Source organism: Dreissena polymorpha, chromosome 7 (genome assembly GCF_020536995.1).
Source record: "Dreissena polymorpha isolate Duluth1 chromosome 7, UMN_Dpol_1.0, whole genome shotgun sequence".
NCBI lineage: Eukaryota > Metazoa > Mollusca > Bivalvia > Myida > Dreissenidae > Dreissena > Dreissena polymorpha.
In genome coordinates, this window is record NC_068361.1 from 64,606,658 (window position 1) to 64,632,018 (window position 25,361).

The 25,361-nt window shown below is 34.6% G+C and overlaps 1 protein-coding gene across 2 annotated transcripts; it reads right to left on the minus strand.

Moving 5' to 3' along the window:
- On the minus strand, positions 1–25,105 carry LOC127839298 (uncharacterized). Of its 2 annotated transcripts, none has more exons than XR_008030281.1 (2): positions 1,060–12,809; positions 1–914 (listed from the first exon to the last, which is right to left on the minus strand). XR_008030281.1 is itself a non-coding variant. In XM_052367594.1 (2 exons), the coding sequence occupies exon 2, from the start codon at positions 12,781–12,783 to the stop codon at positions 9,958–9,960; it is 2,826 nt and encodes a 941-aa protein (XP_052223554.1). In that variant the 5' UTR covers positions 12,784–12,805; positions 25,005–25,105; the 3' UTR covers positions 1–9,957. The 2 variants fall into 2 exon arrangements, 1 of the variants encoding a protein (XP_052223554.1); XM_052367594.1 differs by adding an exon at positions 25,005–25,105 and having other exon boundaries at positions 1–12,805.
- Positions 25,106–25,361: the final 256 nt, after the last annotated feature.

Here is a 25,361-nt window from a genome sequence, read left to right on the forward strand (position 1 = left end):
TTATTATAAGTGAAAAACACATATATTTTATTGTCTCATTCAACCAGTGTTTAACATGGGATTAGATATTCATACTACTCTACATCTAGAACGTAATATAACAATTTAAATATTGATTTTTTACTTAACATCACCTGCGTTAAACTGAAACAAAGGTCTACAAATTTCGCTACTATAGACAATAGAGCTAGTGTACTGGTTTCCCGATGTCCTATGTATTCATTAATTCACTCCAAAATCATTTATATCACAACATACATGTTTGTCTTAAGATATATTATTTTGATTGTATAATTGCAAAAAAAGTATACACGTCTAAGGTAACACACAAAACAACAACACCATCCACAAATATACTAGAGACGGATAGCCCACGTGACTCCGCTGATCGTAAAACAATACAACGTTATTCAAAGACCCATGTTCCCATTAGATACTGAACGGAAAGTGTTCTCCGTACAACCATTCTCTTTAAAATATCATTGCTTTGGCTTAATCTGTATGTTCAAAAAAGTGAAACAGATTGACCATGTTTCGAGGCAGATATACAAAAGTACACTATTATTTATTTATTTCATCCCCTCTACCTTTTATGAGCATAATAAGTACAAATCACAGGGGTTACTTTTTTATAAAAGAAAAAGAATACAGAGGATGGTAGACTAGATTAAAAACAAGGGCTGTTTGTAAAACATGCATGCCCCCATATGGGCTCTCCGTTGTAGTGACAGCCATTGTGTGAATATGTTTTTTGTCACTGTGACCTTGACCTTTGACCTAGTGACCTGAAAATCAATAGGGTCATCTGCCAGTCATGATCAATATACCTATGAAGTTTCATGATCCTAGCCATAAGCGTTCTTGAGTAATCATCCGGACACCATTTTACTATTTCAGGTCACCGTGACCTTGACCTTTGACCTAGTGACCTGAAAATCAATAGGGGTCATCTGCGAGTCATGATCAATCTACCTATCAAGTTTCATGATCGTAGGAATAAGCGTTCTTCAGTTATCATCCGGAAACCATTTTACTATTTCGGGTCACCGTGAACTTGACCTTTGACCTAGTGACCTCAAAATCAATAGGGGTCATCTGCAAGTCATGATTAAAGTACCTATGAAGTTTCATGATCCTAGGCATAAGCGTTCTTGAGTTATCATCCGGAAACCATTTAACTATTTCCGGTCACCATGACCTTGACCTTTGACCAAGTGACCTCAAAATCACTAGGGGTCATCTGCAAGACATGATCAATGTACTTATGAAGTTTCATGATCGTAGCCATTAGCGTTCTTGAGTTATCATCCGGAAACCATTTTACTATTGCAGGTCACTGTGACCTTGACCTTTGATATAGTGACCTGAAAATCAATAGGGGTCAACTGCGAGTCATGATCAATCTACCTATCAAGTTTCATGATCCTAGGCATAAGCGTTCTTGAGTTATCATCCCCAAACCATTTTACTATTTCTGGTCACCGTGACCTTGACCTTTGACCTAGTGACCAATAAAAACCAATAAGGGTCATCTGCGAGTCATGATCAATGTACCTATGAAGTTTCATGATCCTAGGCATAAGCGTTCTTGAGTTATCATCCGGAAACCATTTTACAATTTCGGGTCATCGTGACCTTGACCTTTGACCTAGTGACCTGAAAATCAAAAGGGGTCATCTGCCAGCCATTATTAATCTACCTTCGAAGTTTCATGATCCTAGGCATAAGCGTTATTGAGTTATCATCCGGAAACCATTTTACTATTTCGGGTCACTGTGACCTTGACCTTTGACCTAGTGACCTGAAAATCAATAGGGGTCATCTGTGAGTCATGATCAGTCTATCTATAAAGTTTCATGATCCTAGGCCTAAGCGTTCTTGAGTTATCATCCGGAAACCATTTTACTATTTCGGGTCACCGTGACCTTGACCTTTGACCTAGTGACCTCAAAATCAATAGGGGTCATCTGCGAGTCATGCTCAATGTACCTATGAAGTTTCATGATCCTAGGCCCAAGCGTTCTTGAGTAATCATCCGGAAACTACCTGGTGGACGGACCGACCGACATGTGCAAAGCAATATACCCCCTCTTTTTCGAAGGGGGGCATAATAATTGTTGTGGAAATATAGTTTATTCACAGAGCACTGTTTATTATGATGTCGTCTTTATCCAAATTATAGTATGCAACTTTATTTTAATAAGCATTATCATGAACGACAGCTCAGGGGAGGAAATTAAATACTTATGCTGTTCTTTAACGCTAACTTGTACAACTAATAATGAGATGTAGCGTTTAACAGCAAAGCAACGCTTCGTTGTTTTGCTGTATGTACATTTTTTTTTAAATTTCACCTATGTATTGTCTCACCTTAAACTCTGAATTTTATCATTTATGTAACCAACGTTACCATAATTTTGATGAAATAAATGATGTGCATATTCCCCTTCTAACAACACATCGAGTTTCAACTTATCTTAAATAGTTTTGTAATAAAGCAGGATCGAGACTTTAGTTTTTAAGTTAGACTGAAATAATAACAACCACAATTTTGTAAGACGAAAAGAATAAAATAACATTGATATTTCCAATCTAGCCCTCTAACCACATTCCAAGTTTTAAAAACGTAGCCTTAGTACTTGTTTACTGCTTAAAATCATGGCATCACCGTAAACTTACACTAATCGGAAAAAACACAGTATTAAAAACGTTTGCACTTCCTAAATTAATTTATGTATTAACAGTTCGCCCAAATCCACCAAATGATGTTATTAACGATATAAAATCAGCAATATTTAATTTTATATGGGACGGTAAGCCTGATAAAATAAAACGAACTCAGTTAATTCAATCCGTAGAAAATGGAGGTATCCAATTAACGAACATTGACTCATTCTTGAATGCAATCAAATGCAGCTGGGTTAAAAGATACCTATATAATACCAATACGAGTAAATGGAAATTATTCTACCAGAAAATCCTAAAAAAATATGGTGACTCCTTACTCTTTGAATGTAACATCAGGAATACTATCTTACATGAAATTGCAAACGAAAACATATTTCTGTCTGATGTTCTATCAGCATGGAGTGATGTCACTCATAACCTAGAAACCAAAACCAGCAGTAAAACTATTTTATGGAACAATAAAGACATAACTTCAAACAATAAGACGTTTTTCTATAAAGATTGGTTTGAACGAAGCATTAAATATGTCAACCAATTATATGACTACATAATTAAGGATTTTTACTCTTTTGATGATATATGCTACATATACGGAATACCTTCAAATAATTTCCTGAAGTATTACACACTAATCAAAAGCATACCCATACATATTAAATCTGAAATCAATACAAATAATACATCATGTACTCATGTACAAAATTCGTAGAAAACATACTTGGAAGAAAAAACAAAACGAATAAAATATTTTACACACTACAAATTAAAAACCCTACAGAAAAGTCCAAAACCCATAATAAATGGCAAGTCCTTTTCGGAGAACATGAACTTAATTGGAAACACATATTTACCATGCCATATAAAGCAACTATTGAAAGCACACTGAGAAATTTTCAATACATATACATCCATAGAATTATAGCTACAAATAAATATCTCTTTAAATGCAAATTATCTAACTCAAATCTGTGTGACTTCTGCAGTGAAAAAATCGAAACTATAGAACATCTTTTTTGGGAGTGCAAACACATCCAGCCTATTGGGAATCAATTAGTATCTTTTCTTGAACAACAGCAACTAAACGTTAAACTATCTTTCTTAAATGTAAGTTTCGGAATTTACTCATTGAAATCAATAGACTGTAAAAATATTGTGAATTTTATTCTAATAATGATGAAATATTTTATCTTTAACATGAAGTACAAAAAACAAGTTCCAAATTTTAATTGTTTTGTCCATAGTCTTAAACTAAAAATCCAGATTGAGAAAGAAATAGCCCTCAGTAATGACACATTACAAATCTTTGAACAAAAATGGAATCGGATTAAATTCTCATAATGTTTGTCCACTTATATACATTTCACTCTAATGTTAGTTTATCTTTCTAAAATAGTTTTGTATATACATGTATATATTTATTTTTTTCAATCTTATAAGATCATTGTGAATATACAAAAAAACACACAAGTCCAGTATGCTTTCTTCTGACTTAATACAACTCATCATTTTTCATAACTATTCTTCTGTTGTTCTTTTCTTTTCTCTTTAAAAAATATATATATTAGCATATCTTGTATAACATGTCTGAACTTTATTGCTTTGTACAATCACTATGTTGTATGATCATATACATGTATACATTGTATGTATTATATTGAATAAAAAAAAAAAAGCCTTAGTACTTGTTTAGGTATCGCAGGATACAGACTGGCGGACAAACAAACACACAAATAAACCTTACATAAAGTGCATATTCCACAATGACCCTATATCCTTTAACTGAGTTTAACCAACGATGCAGATTTCAGTGCTCACTTATATATCTGTAACCATTAGCAGGCAAACATGTTGTCTGACAAAAAATTGAAATAATGGACATATGCAAAATATTGCAAGGTTTCCACATAACATGTTTCATCATCCTAGCTGAATTATGTTTTAGCATTTGCATGATCCAAATTTTATTCCGGACAGACAGAAAGGCGGACCAGTGAAAACCCTGAACATTCCCCACACATCATATCGATAAACCAATTTCACGCAAATAATTATTCTAGGATGCACACTAACATAACAAGTCCATTCATGTGATATACAAGCCAACTTTACCTCGATGTCAAAAGTCTATGCCGCAATTATATATTAATTTTAACTCAGGTTACATTTCATTTCATGCACTCGGAAAGCCTATTGAACATAAAAATAACTCTATATAAACTTGCAAAACAATTCAAACATTTCAAACAAGAGATGTGTATGTCAGAAACACAATGCCCCCTACTGCGCCGCTTTAAATAAAAAAAATGGTTGATTATATTCCTTTAAACAAGATGTGTTTGTGAAACACTATGTCCCCGTATATGACGTTTGACCTTGAAGGATGACCTTGACCTTGACCCTTCACCACTCAAAATGTGCAGCTCCATGAGATACACATGCATGTCATATATAAAATTGCTAGCTTCAATATTGCAGAAGTGACATTACATGAGCAATTTTGACCCATATATTTGACCTTGAAGGATGACCTTGACCTTTCACCACCTAAAATGTGCAGCTCCATGAGATACACATGCATGCCAAATATCAAGTTGCTATCTTCAATATTGCAAAAGTACTCATAAAATGAGCGATTTCGGCCACATATATTTGACCTCTGACCTTGAAGGATGACCTTGACCTTTCACCACTCAAAATGTGCAGCTCCATGAGATACTCATGCATGCCAAATATCAAGTTGCTATCTTGAATATTGAAATATTGCAAAAGTGTACATTAAATGAGCAATTTTGACCCATATATTTGACCTTGAAGGATGACCTTGACCTTTCACCACGCAAAATGTGCAGCTCCATGAGATACATATGCATGCCAAATATCAAGTTGCTATCTTCAATATTGCAAAAGTTATTGCAAAAGTTAAAGTTGGCACAAACCAACCAACAGACCAACCAACAGACCAACAGACAGGGCAAAAACAATATGTCGCTTCCCTTGTGAAAATGATCTGTACCTGCCAAATGATATAAAATAGAAATTATCTCCCTTAAAAGCTTATTACTTCCCTTGGATTTTTTTACCTTTGACCTTGAAAGATGACCTTGACCTTTCACCACTCAAAATGTGCATCTCCATGAGATATGCATGCATGTCAAAAATCAAGTTGCTATCTTCAATATTGCAAAAGTTATGGACAATGTTAAAGTTTTTGGACGGACGGACAGACTGACAGACAGACAGACGGACTGATGGACAGTTCAACTGCTATATGCCACCCTACCGGGGGTGTAAAAATGCTAAAGCGTTTGTATGATATTTTCTTTTTAAAATGCACTTACAGCAGACTTGTCAACAATTGTTAGTGTATTTGTACTTTTTTGCAAACATTTGTTCTATAGCTATATAAGTACTGTCTGATGAAGTGGAAACGTAATTCAATGATTGGTATTTAAACCCCAATGAGTATCGCAACATGAATGAACTAACCACAATACAAGTGCAGTTATACAACTACATAAGTGAAAGGGTAAACAATTATTTATTCTGCTATTGAATAATGAAGTCTTTAAAATGCATTCATTATCTTACAAAAGATGTGCATGTCCGAATGAAACATAAAACAATATATAAACAAACTTAGTAATAAAACAAATCCAATACAAGGTCTAATAATATGTATACATATATTGTTTTCATTTTTTCAGTTAACATTACATAATGTAGCAAGTGTTCACATTTACAATGGATTTCAAAAAGTGTATATACATCAAGAACGGTATATGTCGTGTTAACACCTACCCATGAATAATAGCCATAACACCGTAAAACCTATTTCATTCCATATCTGAGTTTTTGTTTAAAAACAGCACTTGCTTAATGGATAAACATGTATCAACGTGGAGTTATTATTCTAACTGGACAATCATTCAAAAGGAAAAATAGACATGCGAATTTTCAGATTAAAAACCACTTGAAAAAAATAACTTGAAACTGTAAAATATATTTTCTGTGTCATTGCAGAATAATCAATATTCTGTAAGATCATATTAGAATATGAATACATCTTATTCGCTTTAAAGTTCTTTATTGATAGCATTTATATTATATACTATTTACTCCAAGGACACAAAAGTTTATGCACACTTGCGACAAAATGATACTTAAAGGATATAAAATACATACCGCTAAAACACAAGTATAAAACGTCAATTGTATCAACATTAATTATAAAAACACTATATTTAAAACCACATCAAATAAACTTGCATTATCTGTGTACAACTATGCATGCTTATGCACATTCACTACAAACATTTACAGAAAAACAAATTGTTCATTTTGGCATCTACAAATATATTACTTATATTGGTGATAATGCAATCATAAATCAAACATGGACGTGCAACAACGAAAGAAATCCAGTAAAATTCAAGAAAACCAACATTATTTTAGCGCTACATATCATTTAAACATGCTTGGAACATCCATATAAGTAAAAAAACAAGAGGGCCTTTTCAAAGTCGCTCACCTGAGATACAATAAAAGTGATCTGTTCTGCAAAAGGTATCATTAGAATACTTGTTCTAACCAAGTTTCATGAAGAATGAACTAGCAATGGTGGCCATGTTTTTCAACCGACCGGAACCATTTTTGAACTCATCCAAGATATCATTAAAACAAATCTTCTGACCAAGTTTCATGAAGATTTGACAATAAATGTGACTTGTAGTGTTAACAAGATTTTACTATAGATATATGGAAAATGCCCCGCCCTCTGGTGGCCATGTTTTTCATTCAACCAAAACCATTTTTGAACTCGTCCAAGATAGTATTGGGACAAATCTTCTGACAAAAGTTTCATGAACATCAGACATAAAATGTGGCCTCTTCAGTGTAAACAAGGCAAATAGTCATGACGCACAACAGAAGACAGACAATGTACAAAAGGTGATCACAAAAGTTCACCATGAGCTAAAAATATTATGCTCATAAAGATTGTCACCATGTTTGAAGATTTTATTAAAACTAATTGAGTAAATACATCAAGATATGATAACATTTGTACTCAGCAAGTGTCATTTAGATTGAACTAAAACTGTGACTAACAGTATTCACAATGTTTCACTATAAACAACTGTAGAAATACAAAAAAACTGCCACACCCCTGAGAGCCTTGTTTTTAAACAAACATGCACTATTTTCAGACTCACCTTGAAATTATATTTCCAATAAAAAAAAACAATAAATCTGTTATAAAACACAAATCCTTGATAATCACAAAAAAATCAGACATCATCACAAAACTGTGTGCCTCAAAAATGATATCTTCTCTTATCTATGGTGCCAGACATAATTTGTACTCAGCAAGTGTCATTCAGATTGAACTAAAACTGTGACTAACAGTATTCACAATGTTTCACTATAAACAACTGTAGAAATATAAAAAAAAACCTGCCACACCCCTGAGAGCCTCGTTTTTAAACAAACATGAACTATTTTTAGACTCACCTTGAAATTATACTTCCAATTAAAAAAACAATAAATCCATTATAAAACACAAATCCTTGATAATCACAAAAAAAATCAGACATCATCACAAAACTGTGTTCCTCAAAAATTATATCTTCTCTTATCTATGGTGCCAGACATAAAAAATAGCACAAAAAGGTCTCAAGTTGCTGATCTAAAAACAGAACAACCCGATTCACTCAGAGATTTATATTGATTTGTGCTGCTATGCAGGCAGCTGGTAAGGGTCAGTTGGAGTATTTAAGTGTGCATTTATGATTGGAATTCAAGCAATTCAAGCTATGAAAAGTTTTTTCTTCCTTAAGTAATTTTCTGCCAAATAAATATTAATACATTAAACTTCGAAAATATTTAAAAAAGAATATTCAGATAGCATAAAACATGTTTGTTGCTGTTAATCACCAACCAAGCTTCATAATCATGATCATCATAATCTTCTTCAGAAATAAAAATAACATCAACAATGTTTTTATTTGAAATGTTACTTGATATCTTATGAATATATCATCGGTCAAATCTTCTGACCAAGTTTCATGACGATTGGACAATAAATATGACTTTTAGAGTGGTATTTTTTTTTACTTTAGCCATATTAGGAAAAATGCCACGCACCCTGGTGGTCATGTTTTTCAACCAACTGCATCCATTTTCAAAAGCATACAATAAATAATTGGGATTAATGTTCTGACCAAGTTTCATAATGATCAGACAATAAATGTGATAACAAGGTTTTATTTAAGCCATATAAGGAACAATGCCCCGCCCCCTGGCAGCCATGTTTTTTAACCAACCGGAACCATTTTCAAACTCATCCAATATATCATTGGGACAAATCTTTTGACCAAGTTTCATGAAGATCGGACAATAAATGTGGCTTCTAGTGTGTTAACAAGGCAATTGTTGACGGACAACGGACAAAAGGAGATCACAAAAGCTCACCATGGGCAAATTGTGCTCAGGTGAGCTAAAAATACGTTATCATACACATAAAACTTGGATGCCTCGTTTTTATTTAAACAAATATGTATATTCCTGTTCATAATAAAGGCATTGCCAGCAGTATTTCGCGCATACACCTGTATTATGAATATCGGAAGTGCACAGGTTATACAAGATAATACCACGGTCAAGAATTACCCTTTATTTTATAATAGCATTAAGCTTCATTAAACAACTTCATTTCAATTGCGAGATCATTTAAATAAATTTTAACCATAACACAAATGGGTTTAAACTAGACATTTTATAGAAACTGTTATTTTTAATACATGTATTACCAAACAAAGGAAAATGAACAAACCCACATTCTTTTAGGGTTTTGTATGATGTCTTTTTTAGTGCGCGTCTGCTTAATTGTAAAATTTTTAATTTAAGTGATAAATGGATAATCAATAAACTTTGGAAAAAGCCGTTAACTACTACTTCCATCAGGTAAATGCAAAATGTAATCCTCTTCTAACAACAAGCACATACATTATTTTCCATTCAATATGTTTTAATAACATTTACATGCTGACGACTTTATAATAATTATAAGACTCATACACAACCGTTCATTAAAATTTAAAGTTAACAATAATCATATTATAGAAAAAATTATTCAATCGACCAACTTCATCCGTACCATTGTTCAACTAATCAAGATAGTATGCTGTAGAAATTATTGACGTATCCTTATAAATTTTTTGCAAAATAATTTACTTTCAAATCAGATACGTAACATGTCCTAAAATACCTCCTTTATAAAGCTTTCTCTGTTTTTTTATCATTTGGGAGATTAACACATGCAGCGCGCATAGCTTTCTTAAGACTTTGCAACGTTGCTTTCTCTCCCATGCTATTCCTCCATGTTACCAGGTACTTAAAAACGAAAGTGCGACGATTATTGCCCCATTCTTTATAAAGCTTGCTCATTTGCGCTTCTGTTAAACCAAGTTGAATGCCTAGCAACCAGAAGCCATTTCCAATTACTTCGGATGCTTTCAACAGGTCGCTTTCTTCAGCTGGTGTATTTAGGACATCGCAATTTGCGTCATTTGTAGCGAAAAGATCTAATTTGACTTTGTACCAGTCTTTCAATGCCTCTTCCCTTACGATAGCATGACGCTCAGGACATGCAGTACATGCGAATTCGGAACAATACATAAAGGAGGTCACCCTGAACATGCCCTCATTATGCAAAGACTCCTTCATTTTAGGGCATTGTATGTGTTCTTCGAATGCTGTTGAAGTCCATGGATCTTCCAATGACTGTCCTGCAAATTTAAGCAAACTTTGTCGCAGTATAAGTCGAACTTCGTGACACTTCTCGAAATTAAGGTCAGATATCAGGTCGCTCGTACAGGAAGTAATTCTTGCATAAATAATATGATCTCTGTACCAGATTGTCAAAACGTAGGTTGATTCAAGTTCGAACGCTGCAAGTCCATTATACAACAGGTTTTTCCTACCAGCTTTGCATATAGGCCAAGTGCGTATACACACGGCAACAAGTCTGTGGAAAAACGACGGTGGCATGAAGTTTTGAACAAATACAAAGCACAAAACTGGTGTTTTCTTGCAGTGTTCCGGCGAAGTAAATTGTTCAACTGGAGGTGGTGGTTTCCTCAGTCGACATGGCACGATATGGAAATCTACAAAATTGGGATTCACATTTACGGCTAAATCAACTGTATCTTGTTGAGGCTGGTGCAGATCAGTCGGCTCAAGGTCTTCTTCAAATTTTAAGGGCTTTGCCATAACATCCAGATGCTCCATGTAATGCATCACATGTTCTCTATTGTTCTTAATGTCGTCAGAACTCCGGTCCATTATTTCATTGAATACCTCTGGTTTAAGTATAGCAAGTTCCTCATATGTACTCCAATGTTCTAAATGTAGAGGGATTGTATCTCGCTTGTGCCTAATAAAGCACTTGAAAACCTCAATAATCCATTGCGGGGCAAGCACAACCAAATCGTTTAGTTCTTTTGTGTCGAAATACAGGATATTTCCATGTCGATGTTGAATGTCCAAACACAAAGCTAGTTCTTTTTCAGTGAGTGGGTGTAATAACAAACTATTTGAAATATTTATCTCTGCCATCTGTAGTAGTTGTTTTCCTTTGTCTCTCAATTTGTCAAGAGACTGTTCCATCTGGATAAATTTAACTGGAAATTTCTCACCCCAATAGTCTTGCTTTTCTGCCAAAAGTTTGATTTCTCTTCGTATCTCCTGAAAAATAGGATCCTCTTGAGATAAGTTATTTACCAGGAATTTCTTGTAATAAATATGCTGCAAGATCGACGAGCCTTTAAAGGGTTTTAATGCTTCATCAAAATAATTATCTTTCTGGATCTCTTTTTCCTCGTCGTTCCCAGCCATTTCATCCTTACGAGTACCAACCAAAATAACGGTTGGAGAAATTGTACCTGCCATTGACTTATAGCCGCTGTACATGTGAATCGCATTCAGCCAAAACTTGAAGACCTCCAAGTAAGTACAATCTTGCATTAAACCACACCAGGTTCCACTTTTGTCATCTTCTTTGACATATTCATGCAAACTCTTCGTCATATCCATTAACACAAGATATATACACCTTTTATTCAAAAAGAACTGATGGGTTGAATAGTACAGTGTCTGACCAGCGAAATCCCAAACAGATACAGTAATGTCTGTTTTCGTTGCAACACGAACAGGTATGTTGTCGGGAGTTTCCTTTGTCTCCAGAACAAGTGGAAAAAATTCTCGTATCCCCTCTTCGTCTTTACGTTCTGAGACATGTTTTTGTATTTCTTCCAAGGGATCTAATTGTGTTTCAGCATCGGCGTCAGGTTCTGCTTCATTTGGCATTTCTGTGATAGGCGGTGGTAAGGGGGGTACCGTTATATTGGTAGGCATCTGGATTTGACTGACTTCCTTAAAAGCCTCTCTATACCTAATCTTATATTTAAACAACTTATGTTCTTCATCTAAGCACCAATCACCATCGTCCATAAGCTGACACCTGCGCAGATCAATACCTTCTGTGCTCACAGGCGTTAGTTTTTTATCCCTTAAGTCTTTGATAAGGTTGTTAACCAAAGACGTTTTTCCCACACCAAACATTCCTACGACCATAAGGCGAATATTTTTTACTACTTCAAAGCCATCTTTGAGAGCTTTTGCAAATATTTCAGCAGACTGGGCATCCAGTTGTTTAAGATCACTCGGAAACTGTTCTATCATTTCATCTACTGTTGATTTACCGACATCTTCATTGTAAACACTCTTCATAACATACCTGGTAACATTTGTATGATTCCACATAAAAAGCAGGACGTTAATAATCGCTTTGGTTCTGCTAACTGAAAACGGTTCCGTAAACCCAAGAGTCTTAACAAACTCTCTCGTCTGGCCTGTCAAAACAAGGTAATCCTTGTCTTCGCTTAGTGATTCGTGAGCTATTGTCTCAACTATTGACTTTAATATTTTAGCATGTTCTTCATTATCTTTTATCTCCTGTGCCACTGACTGTAACACACGAGCATTTTCTAGAGCTTCGGGGTCAATACCATCAGTTGAAATTTCTTCTTGGTCGCCCATTTCAACAATTATTTTGCATATCCTGAAAATTAAAAAGGGAAAATATATAATGTCAAAAACTCAATATATAAACTATGTGGATTGTTATTCATAAAAAAACTATTCGTCTTTTTTAGTTTGTCTTCGCCCATTTTGTCTTTCTTTCGCTGCTTATTATATTAATAAAGTAAATATTGAGATGGGAAATTTGAATGATAATATGTAAAATGTACATAGTTTTTGTCGTAAAAAGGTGCTTAACCCTTACTTAAAATTGCATAACAAAGGACTGATATGTTATGTTCTTGAAGTTTGTACTTAAGTTTCAAACAAGACCAACCACAAACCAAGGGAGGACAGGACAGGGCAGAGATGTAGAAAAAAAGTTTTTATCCATTTTCATTATCATTTATTGAACGGTGTTTGAGTTTTTAAAAAGTAGGTCTTTTTCTTTAAGTAACAATGAATAGATTTGGTATATATTTGAACTTTTCTTTACCGTTTATTAGTGTAACGTGTTTTATGTTAGTTTTATTGAGAAGGGAAAACATATATTCTCCTGTCGTAAAGCACCAATAAAAGGAATAATAAAGATATCAAGACGGTCATTATTACCCTAAAACGCTTTTCTGAATTTGAGGGACATCAATTATGGAGTTATATATATATATAGCTCTTGGTGACCTAATTTTTTACCCCACATTACACACATTCAAATTTGACCTATATAGTATCAAGGGTACCTAGTTTTTTTACGCCTGAAACGCAGATTAAAACCAATGCATATCGTCAATTTTTTCACATTGCAGCCTTTAGAGGCTGTAACAAGTAGAGCAATTTTTGTCATGTGGATTAAATATATTAACAATATAAATTAATATTTTCTTACAGCTTATATATTTCACTCTTTTATGAAGATGTAGCGTTTACTAGATAGTTTCATATATTTTATAGTTGGAACATATTTCTTTGTACAGGTATACGAATAACTTTAAACACTATCACCTTATCGATTCAATATGTTTTCGAGTCTAAGGAAATTATGACACACAACTTTTATTTACGGGTCACGCTTTGGCATACATTTTTTTATTCTCTGTCTGCATAGTAAGTAGGTAAATTTAATTGAGATCGTTTTAGACACGCGTTGGTTTGTGATTACTTCTGTATAAATTGTGAGGTTTGGCTAACACGAAAATCATTTTTGTACCCCCACTGCTTTGTATTGACCGTTCCAAGGCGGTGATTACTTTTTTAATAATTGTGTGTATAAGAATAATAATTTCTCTTCTCATAAAGTTGCTAGATATAGCAATATAATCGATTATTTATAATGCTATATAATCGAAGACATTGTAAAGATAGGCATTATTGCCAATATTGAGCAATACATTTGGCTTTTAGAGGGGCAAAAGGGATTTTTGATTATTTGACCCGTTGATCTAGGTTTTGAATTATGTGACCCAGGTTCCCAATTTGCCACGATATCATCAGAATGATATGTAAACTAATTTTTGAAATCATGCGATCTAAATCAAAGCCTAGATATTTTGGAAATAAACATTCCGATGACCAAGTTTCATCAAGATTGAGTCATACATGTAGAATATGATTTTAGCTTAGTCTAAGATTTGACCAGGGGACTTAGATTTTGGTTGCACGTGACCCAGGTTCTTTATCCTTTGAGATATTGTTAAGATAAACATTCTGGCCAAGTGTCCTTAAGACTCAGTCGTTATTGTGGCTTCCAGGGTGGCTACAACGTTTTATGAAATTTGACCTGGTGATCTGGTTATTTTTCGCATGCGAGCCAGAAAACATTTAATCAAGTTTGATCAAGATTGGGTGAAACATATAGCAACTCAGCAGGCCCTGCAATTTGACAAAAGACAACAAATGTTGCAAAATGCAAAATTGGAGGAAATGGACAGACCACAATAACGCACGATGAGCGCTTCATGCTCAGGGGAGCTGAAACAAAATGCCAGTTTGCTTCTCAAACGTGTCATGTCAAAAATCTTATTTTTTGATTATGAAATTTAAACAAATAAGCTTTCTAGCAGAGAAGCTCAGTTGATAATTGTGTTGTCAAATGCTAATTAATTAGTCCAAAGTCGTTGAAAAGATAACCGTTATTGGTTTATATTTTTACAAACATTATTTGTGCTGATATTTATACAAAATATATATATATCCGCAGGAATGTAATTATTGTCTTTTTTCAAAGTACTTTCTTATTTACGCAGTTTTTTATTTTTATGAAGTAGTATTATTATGTCTGCCATCAAAAAGGATTGTCCTCCCATTGGTCAAGCTATACATTTTTGATGATGACATTATGTGTTTCGCTGTAAATTTACAGAGAAAATATACTACAGCCGCATGTCACCAGAGTTGTTAAAAGGGCATTTAGACAGTTTTGTCTCTGACTTGCCCATTTTGACATATTCTTATAAACAAGAGGGCCACGATGGCCCTGTATGGCTCCACTGCTGAAAAAAAGGCTGAAACAAATATTCTCGGCATGTGCAAATACTTAAGTATAGGCACTATTTAAGCACATATACACTTTTGTGACCCCCTGGGCTGGGTCACATTTAACCCCAGGGGCATAATTTGAGCAAACTTTGTAGAGGACTACTATACCTCACTACATACAAAATGTGGTAGCCCTAGGTCCTAGAGTTAAGGATAAGAATATGTTAACAGTTTTCACAAAATAAGCAAGATATAAGCGTATATAATGTTCAATTTTGTGACCCGCGGGTCAGGGTCAAATTTGACCCAAAGGGCATAATTTGAACAACTTGGTAGAGGACTATAAGATGTTATTGCATACCAAATTTGGTAGCTGTAGTCCGAATGGTTTTCGACAAGAAGATTTTTAAAGATTTCACAAAATAGGCGCTTTATAAGCGTTTATTCAATTTTGTGACCCCCGGGGCAGGGTCAAAGTTGCCCCCAGAGGCATTATTTGAACAAATTTGGTAGAGGTTTATTAGATGCCACTACATACCAAATTTGTTAGCCCTAAGCCCAATGGTTATGAACAAAAGTTTTCACAAAATAGGCCCCATATAAGCGTATGTTCAGTTTTGTGACCCCCGGGCAGGGTCAAATTTGACCTAAGGGGCATAATTTGAACAAACTTGGTAGAAAACTATTAGATGTCACTACATACCAAATTTGGTAGCCCTATGCCTTATGGTAAAGGACAAAAAGATATTTAAAGTTTTCACAAAATAGGCACTATATTAGCATATAATCGATTTTTTGGCCCCCAGGGCAGGGTCAAATTTGACCCCTGGGGCATAATTTGAACAAACTAAGTAGAGGACTATACAATGTCACTACATACCAAATTGTGTAGCCCTAGGCCTAATGGTAATGGACAATTTTTTATTTTAAGTTTTCACAAAATAGGCATTATATAAGCATATGTTCAATTTTGTGACCCCCGGGGCAGGGTCAAATTTTACCCCAGGGATAAAATTTGAACATATTTGGTAGAGGACTATTAGATACCACTACATATCAAATTTGATAGCCCTAGGCCGGATGGTTATGGACAAGAATATATTTGAAGTTTTCACAAAATAGGCATTATATAAGCATATGTTCAATTTTGTGACCTCTGGGGCAAGGTCAAATTTGACCCCAGGGATAAAATTTGAACAAATTTGGTAGAGAACTATAAGATGTCACTACATACCAAATTTGGTAGCCCTAGGCCAAATGTTTATGGGCAAGAATATATTTGAAGTTTTTACAAAATAGGCCTAATATAAGCATATGTTCAATTTTGTGACCTCTGGCAAGGTCAAATTTGACCCCAGGGATAAAATTTGAACAAATTTGGTAGAGAACTATAAGATGTCACTACATACCAAATTTGGTAGCCCTAGGCCTAATGTTTATGGGCAAGAAGTTTTTAAAGTTTTCACAAAAAAAGCTCCATATAAGCATATGTTCAATTTTGTGACCCCTAGGGCAGGGTCAAATTTGACCCCAGGGGCATAATTTAAACAAACTTGGTAGAGGACTATAAGATGCCACTACATACCAAATTTGGTAGCCCTGCCTAGGCCCAATGGTTATGGACGAGATTTGTAAAGTTTTCACAAAATAGACCCTATATACGCATATGTTCAATTTTGTGACCCCTGGGGCAGTGTCAAATTTGACCCCAGGGGCATAATTTGAACAAATTTGGTAGAGGACTATTAGATGTCTCTACATACCAAATTTGATAGCCCTAGGCCCAATGGTAATCGACGAGGAGGTTTTGAAAGTTTTCACAAAATAGGCCTTAAATAAGCAATTTTCAATTGTGTGACCCCGGGAGCAGGGTCAAATTTGACCCCAGTGGCATAATTTGAACAAATTTGGTAGAGGACTAATAGATGTCTCTACATACCAAATTTGATAGCCCTAGGCCCAATGGTTATGGACGAGAAGATTTGGAAAGTTTTCACAAAATAGGCCTTAAATAAGCAATTTTCAATTTTGTGACCCCCGGGGCAGGGTCAAATTTGACCCAGGGGCATAATTTGAACAAATTTGGCCAGTGGAGCTAAAAACTGATTCTTTGTTTAGCGTGCAAAGGGGATGGAGGAACATTTGTTGGTGCCTTTTTAAAAAGTTGTTTCATTGTGTGGAGTTTAAAAATGTATACACAATGCCTAATATGTGGCAAATTCCAACAATGTCTGTGGTTTTTCATGTTAAAACAAGAGATGTGTTTGTCAGAGGCGTTAGACATATCCTTCCACCAAATACACCCGAGAGACGATCGCCGTTATGGCGGAATTGTCCCGATTGACATTATTCATGACAATCTGAACGCATCGGACAGTGGGCTACACCACACCGTCTCTCTGATGTACGTAGGCGGCCGTCATATTGGATTTGGAACTACTTTAGAAAACAAGATGACAGCCCCCTCGTAAAGATGAAAAATTAAACGTGTGTTTTAGCTCGTCTTTTTCAAGATAACATTCTTTAAGTAATAATTTAATGTAGATCTGTGAATTCCCACAACGTACTTAAAAACTTGTTAAAATTTAAAGATGCCATTACTGACATACGTGTAACTGATAGGAGTACTTATAAGTTTTAGTATTGACATCGTCATCGAGTAAATTTAAAAATTAAATCGACTGTTTTCATTATATTTTGTGAGGTACGAGGATTGCTTACATAAACTTGATTAAGTATGAAACACATCACTCATTATATCAGCATGGATGGCCGAGTGGTCCAAACGGTAGACTTTTACTCCATGGTGTCAATATTTCGAGCCCATTTGAGGGTTACTTTTGCTCGATTGGTCATTGTCGGCTCGGGTACTACTTACATGTACCCCGGGTACTCTTAAGTATACTTACATGTACCCCGGGTACGGTAAATATACTTAATCGTACCCGGTCGATTTTAGACTGTATCTGAGTTATATTCCCGCCCAAAATCCGATGTCGTAAAACGCGCTACCGATTATCTTAAAAACACTTCTCTTTTAACAAAACTGCATCAACATGCTTTTTAAGTATGAGTTTCGATAATATAGAGGCCATCTTACAGAAAATTGACAGACATGTGAATATAATAATTTTCAAAAAGTAGCCGACAAAGACCGATTTAGCGTTACATTTTCCGGGTACAATTTAGTATATTTACCGTACCCGGGGTACATGTAAGTATACTTAAGAGTACCCGGGGTACATGTAAGTAGTTCCCGAGCCAACAATGACCAATCGAGCGTTACTTTTATATTTTTATTCAATTTTATTCTTTTTTTTTTATATTGCAGCTTTTTAGATCCAATGTTTGCATTTATCAATATAGCATAGAGTCTATAATGAAAAAAAATAATTTGGGGAGTACTTATGTTATAGTTAGATTTTGTGACATTTAAAGGATTGCTTATATAAAGTATAAAATAAACCACTGACTATATAGGAGCACTGATGGCCCATTGGTTTAAGCTTTTACTCCAAGGGTCAGTGGATCGAGCCCAGTTAAGGAAGACTTCCTTTCTTTTCTTTTTTTTATTGAGGTTTTTTGCTCAAATGTTTACTTATCAATTTAAAGTATTTAATAACAAACTTCAATACATGTCTAATCTGTGAAAACGTCCCTTTGAAATTGCTAGTTTTCCTCTTACATGCCCTTGTAATTTAAGATAGAATACTTTCCTCTCCAGAGGAAAGAGGTATGGGTCTGAATCCCATCGGGGGCTTCAGAGGATGATTCATTTTGAGACAAATGTTAATATTTGCTTTAGTGTATCCCAAAATTAGCCTAATATTAAATATATAACTGTGAAAGATAATTCAAAATAATGTTTGTTTCTATATACATTGTGATCCATGGACATGAACATTCAATTATGCAAGAAACATGTATGATTTGAGGGAAGAAAACGACAGCAAACTTAGAATGGACATTCATTTAAGATTGTTAAGTAACCAAAACTATAAATGTTGTAAAGCTTAAAATTGTGTATGACGTCCTTGCTTCTGGACAGCAGAACAGTTTAGGCATAAATGATTACTCTTTTTCTTTAGAATCAACATTGATGCATTATAACTTAAGCAAAGTTGAACTTTTTAAAAACTCGATGAATCGGGAACTGAATTTTTCATGTTCGTTACCAGTACTGAACATAATGTTACTGGTGAACAAATGCCTTTTCTCTTTACACTCTACAGGGAGATGGTGTTTTTCATAAATATCCAGGTTAATTTGTATAAATACCGGGTAAGACCTCGTATCATATTTATATACATGTAAGCTATACATTTATGATGATGACATTTTGTGTTTCGCTGTAAATTTACAGAGAAAATATACTACAGCCGCATGTCACCAGAGTTGTTAAAAGGGCATTTAGACAGTATTGTCCCTGACTTTTGCCCATTTTACATATTCTTATAAACAAGAGGGCCACAATGGCCCTGTATCGCTCCACTGCTGAAAAAAAGGCTGAAAGAAATATTCTCGGCATGTGCAAATACTTAAGTAAAGGCCCTATTTAAGCACATGTACACTTTTGTGACCCCCTGGGCTGGGTCAAAAACCCCAGGGGCATAATTTGAGCAAACTTTGTAGAGGACTACTATACCTCACTACATACAAAATGTGGTAGACCTAGGTCCTAGAGTTAAGGATAAGAATATGTTAACAGTTTTCACAAAATAAGCAAGATATAAGCGTATAATATAACGTTCAATTTTGTGACCCGCGGGTCAGGGTCAAATTTGACCCAAAGGGCATAATTTGAACAAACTTTGTAGAGGACTATAAGATGTTACTGCATACCAAATTTGGTAGCCGTAGTCCGAATGGTTTTCAACAAGAAGATGTTTAAAGATTTCACAAAATGGGCGCTTTATAAGCGTTTACTCAATTTTGTGACACCTGGGGCAGGGTCAAAGTTGACCCCAGAGGCATTATTTGAACAAATTTGGTAGAGGTTTATTAGATGCCACTACATACAAAATTTGGTAGCCCTAGGCCCAATGGTTATGAACAAAAAGATTTTTAAAGTTTTCGAAAAATAGGCCCCATATAAGCGTATGTTCAGTTTTGTGACCCCCGGGCAGGGTCAAATTTGACCCAAGGGGCATAATTTTAACAAATTTGATAGAAAACTATTAGATGTCACTACATACCAAATTTGGTAGCCCTATGCCTTATGGTTAAGGACAAGAAGATATTTAAAGTTTTCACAAAATAGGCACTATATTAGCATATACTTGATTTTGTGGCCCCTTGGGCATAATTTGAACATACTAAGTAGAGGACTATACAATGTCACTACATACTAAATTGTGTAGCCCAAGGCCTAATGTTTATGGACAAGAATTTTTTTTAAGTTTTCACAAAATAGGCATTATATAAGCATATGTTCAATTTTGTGACCCCCGGGGCAGGGTCAAATTTGACCCCAGTGATTAAATTTGAACAAATTTGGTAGAGGACTATTAGATGTCACTACATACAACATTTGATAGCCCTAGGCCGGATTGTTATGGACAAGAATATATTTTAAGTTTTCACAAAATAGGCCTTATATAAGCATATGTTCAATTTTGTGACCCCACGGGGCAGGGTCAAATTTGACCCCAGGGATAAAATTTGAACAAATTAGGTAGAGAACTATAAGATGTCACTACATACCAAATTTGGTAGCCCTAAGCCCAACGTTTATGGACAAGAAGTTTTTAAAGTTTTCACAAAAAAAGGCTCCATATAAGCATATGTTCAATTTTGTGACCCCCAGGGCAGGGTCAAATTTGACCCCAGGGGCATAATTTGAACAAACTTGGTAGAGGACTATAAGATGTCACTACATACCAAATTTGGTAGCCCTAGGCCCAATGGATATGGACAAAAGATTTTTAAAGTTTTCACAAAATAAGCACTTTATAAGCATATATTCAATTTTGTGAACCCCGGAACAGGGTCAAACTTGACCCCAGGGGCATAATTTGAACAAACTTGGTAGAGGACTTTATATGCCACTACATACCAAATTTGGTAGTCCTAGGCCCAATGGATATGGACAAGAAATTTTTTAAGGATTTTACAAAATAGGCCTTATATAAGCATATGTTCAATGTTGTGACCCTCGGGGCAGGGTCAAACTTGACCCCAGGGACATAATTTGAACAAACTTGGTAGAGGACTATACGATGCCACTACATACCAAATTTGGTAGCCCTAGGCCCAATGGTTATGGACAAGAAGTTTTTAAAGTTTTCACAAAATAGGCCTTATATACGCATATGTTCAATTTTGTGACCCCTGGGGCAGTGTCAAATTTGACCCCAGTGGCATAATTTGAACAAATTTGGTAGAGGACTATTAGATGTCTCTACATACCAAATTTGATAGCCCTAGGCCCAATGGTTATGGGCGAGAAGATTTTGAAAGTTTTCACAAAATAGGCCTTAAATAAGCAATTTTCAATTTTGTGACCCCCGGGGCAGGGTCAAATTTGACCCAGGGGCATAATTGAACAAATTTGGCCAGTGGAACTAAAAACTGATTCTTTGTTTAGCATGCAAAGGGAATGGAGGAACATTTGTTGGTGCTGAAAAGTTGTTTCATTGTGGGGAAAATTGAGTTTAAAAATGTATACACAATGCCTAATATGTGGCAAATTCCAACAATGTTTGTGGTTTTTCATGTAAAAATAAGAGATGTGTTTGTCAGAAACATAATGCCCCCTATTGCGCCGCTTTGAAGCCATATATTTGACCTTTAAGGATGACCTTGACCTTTGAGTACTCAAAATGTGCAGCTCCATGAGATACACATGTATGCCAAATGTCAAGTTGCTATCTTCAATATTGAAAAAGTTATAGGAAATGTTTAAGTTTTCGGACAGACAGCACATATAAGTTGGTTTTACAAATTCACTGAGTGTAAACATTGGGCACTTATATAGCTCAAAGTGACCGGGAAACAAATTCTTGTGTTCTGATTTACATACATGTATTTACACTTGCAAAATTCAAAGTTAAGAATGGTAATTGTTCTCTTATTGCAAACAACTGCATAAATCTTAACATTGTAAACTGGTTGTTTTGTCTTTATTACTACTTTTGTACATTCTTTTGTATTGCCCTCTTTATATTAACTTTCAACATATATATTATATCCAGTAATTGTAGATATCAGATGTTTTGTGATGTAAATGTGTAGGGTTCTTGTTACTTGTCACACCCATTTCCATTTCATAATGCCTTAACACTGATATAGGATATTAGTGATTTTTGATTATTGTATTTATGTAAACTTATTCTATAATTATGCTGATGAAAGTGTCATCCTTTATTTTCACAAAGATCCTTGTATCATCAGTTGTGTTTTTTGTAAAAAAACTTGAAAATTGTATTAAATGGTTAGTGGATAACAAACTGTCTTTACACCTTGGAAAAACTGAATGTATAGTGTTTGGTTCCAAAAGGAAATTATCTAAACTTCATAATTTTTATGTAAAATGTAATGATCACACTATTGTTTCTCAATCATCTGTTGAACACCTTGGTTCAATATTCGACACTGATCTTTCTGCTACATCTATTGTTAATAATATTATTAAAAAGGTGAACTCAAGAATAAGATTATTCAGGGGCGTAGCTAGCATTTTTTGAGCTGTAGGCCCGAATATGTTACATGAAAACATACATCTAAATGTGATAACAAGATAATAGTATAACCAGTGCTTTCTAATAATATATGCAAATTACTATTTGATCTCAAGACTATTGTCTCAAGTTTAAATGAATGATATTTTTATGCGTATTAATGCCACCATTTTTGTACATTTGCCTCCCATATATAGGACCCTATTGGAAATAAGTTGCAAAACTTTCATGGGACATCCTGTGGTATATATATCATGTCTTGATTTCAACATCTTGTAACTACTTGTTATTTCAGATCCCTGCTAAATACACTGACTAGTTACTTGTAACTGAATTTAACTGATTAAGTTTGACTGTGATATTCAAAATGTGATATATCAATGGATTGTGATCCAAAACCTGTGATAATTGTTTTCCAATTGTTAAATGTTGTTAAATTTACTGTATTGTATGATCTGTACTTTTATGACATATATATACATATGCATGAATAATTCAATATTTAGAAAAGTGTGACTGACACTGTTTCCAGACATATTACAGTTAAATTACTTCATGTCAGTAATGGCAGTCAGGGATGGAAAATATCTTTTTACAATTGTTGCCTGCACTGTCGACCATATTTAGTGTTTTTGTTTCCCATCTAAAGAGTACCGACCCAAAAACATGGGCATGCCTGTGATATGTATCTTAAAGTTTCTTAAAAGATAAATAATATAAATTTTAACAACACCACTGCTCAGTTTTAACATTTCCAATACAGTATGTCTTATTTTGAGAGGCCATTCTGAATTGAGTTCATTTCCAAGGGCAAAGTTATGCCTTAATATTACCAAACTGAACATTGTTACACTGTCCCTAATTTTAATGGCACTGGATTGTTTAAGGCTTTGAAAGGCTAGTTGCCTGGCCCTGGCCGGGATAACAACATCTGGAATTAAAATGCCTAGGATAAAATATAAACAATATCTGCCTAAAGTACTGTAGGGTTGCCATCATCAAATGTACAGAAAGAATCGTTTTTCAAATTTAATCAAGCCCCACTCAATGTTAGTTCTCTGACATTGAGATACAGTTTGTGACTGCCTGGCTGGTCACTAAAATGCCATTGGGACCAACGTAGAATTTACTATTTCTTATATTACACCGAAGAGTTTTCTCTGTACCACTTTACAGTGTTGTACGATTGTTTATGGTATAGAACATAAACATATTGATTAAATCTCAAAGTTTGTCGCCTGCAGCCGAACATCAGCAATGTCGCAATTAATATAATTTAAGAAATACTGATTCTTTAAAGTTTGAATAATGTTGTTGTTTTCACTTCAATAAACAACTAATTGGCTTTCTTAACATTTTATTAAAATTTGAATATTTTGCATGCAATAATATCTAATTTTAAACAATAACATTAATAAATATTCTATTATATTACTCCTTAAAGATATTGGTCTTTATATATCTATATTATCGGTTATTTTAGTGCAAATTTACTGGTGTGTAACCCGAACTATATTTTCGGTGTAATATCTTCCGCCTAGAGGCGTTAGACATATCCTTCCACCAAATACACCCGAGAGACGATCGCCGTTATGGCGGAATTGTCCGAGGATTCCCGATTGTATTCATGAGTTATATTGGTACTTTAAGTAAGTTAATACAGTCACATAACCTAAATAACAATTTAACCATGCACATATTCAATATGATGTAACCACAAATGCTGAAACTGGAGAGTATATAGAATTTAATGTCCGCAAACGTACTGTAGCCAACTTTCACACAAACCTACGTGTTAGCCAGTCCCGAACTTTCGCTTTGTCAATAATAATAGTATTGATATTTAGAAACGTAATAATTATATAGAAGTCCATACAGTATACACGTCTATTGTCGATAAAATCTGATTTATTATGATATTGAATTTAAGAAAGCAAGAACGCCCCTACCCATTTACAGCTTATTAGTACAAATTATAGATAAAATCCTGAAATTGGTCTGTATCAAATCAATTATTAATATCAAGCTAGGTAAATTACATAGAATATGCACACGCTATATTACAAAACATTGTAATATACTTACTTAGTTTTCAAGAGTTTTATTCATTTTTTCCTTTGCAGTTTCGTTTTCGATCGAACTTTGAAAGGTCCGAGAATATTGTATTCCAAATAGATTCATCACCCATAGAAAAATTGCACAAAGTAGTGCGGTGATTACTCGGGTTAGGGTTAGAGGGTTCGGATTAGGTTTAGGGTAGGGTAGGGTTAGGGTTAAGGGTTAATGTAAGTGATCTTTGAACAGTATCATTCCTCATTTAATGGATGTATAATATATATTATAACATATATTTGGTGTCTGTTATTTGTGTCGTATCTATCTGGCAAATAATGCCGCCCGTTCAGGTCACGTAAAAGGCTACACGTCACTAAATATATATTA

Excerpts from the sequence above, each read along its gene's own strand:
- LOC127839298 (XM_052367594.1), bottom strand. The coding sequence starts at position 12,783 with ATGGGCGACCAAGAAGAAATTTCAACTGATGGTATTGACCCCGAAGCT.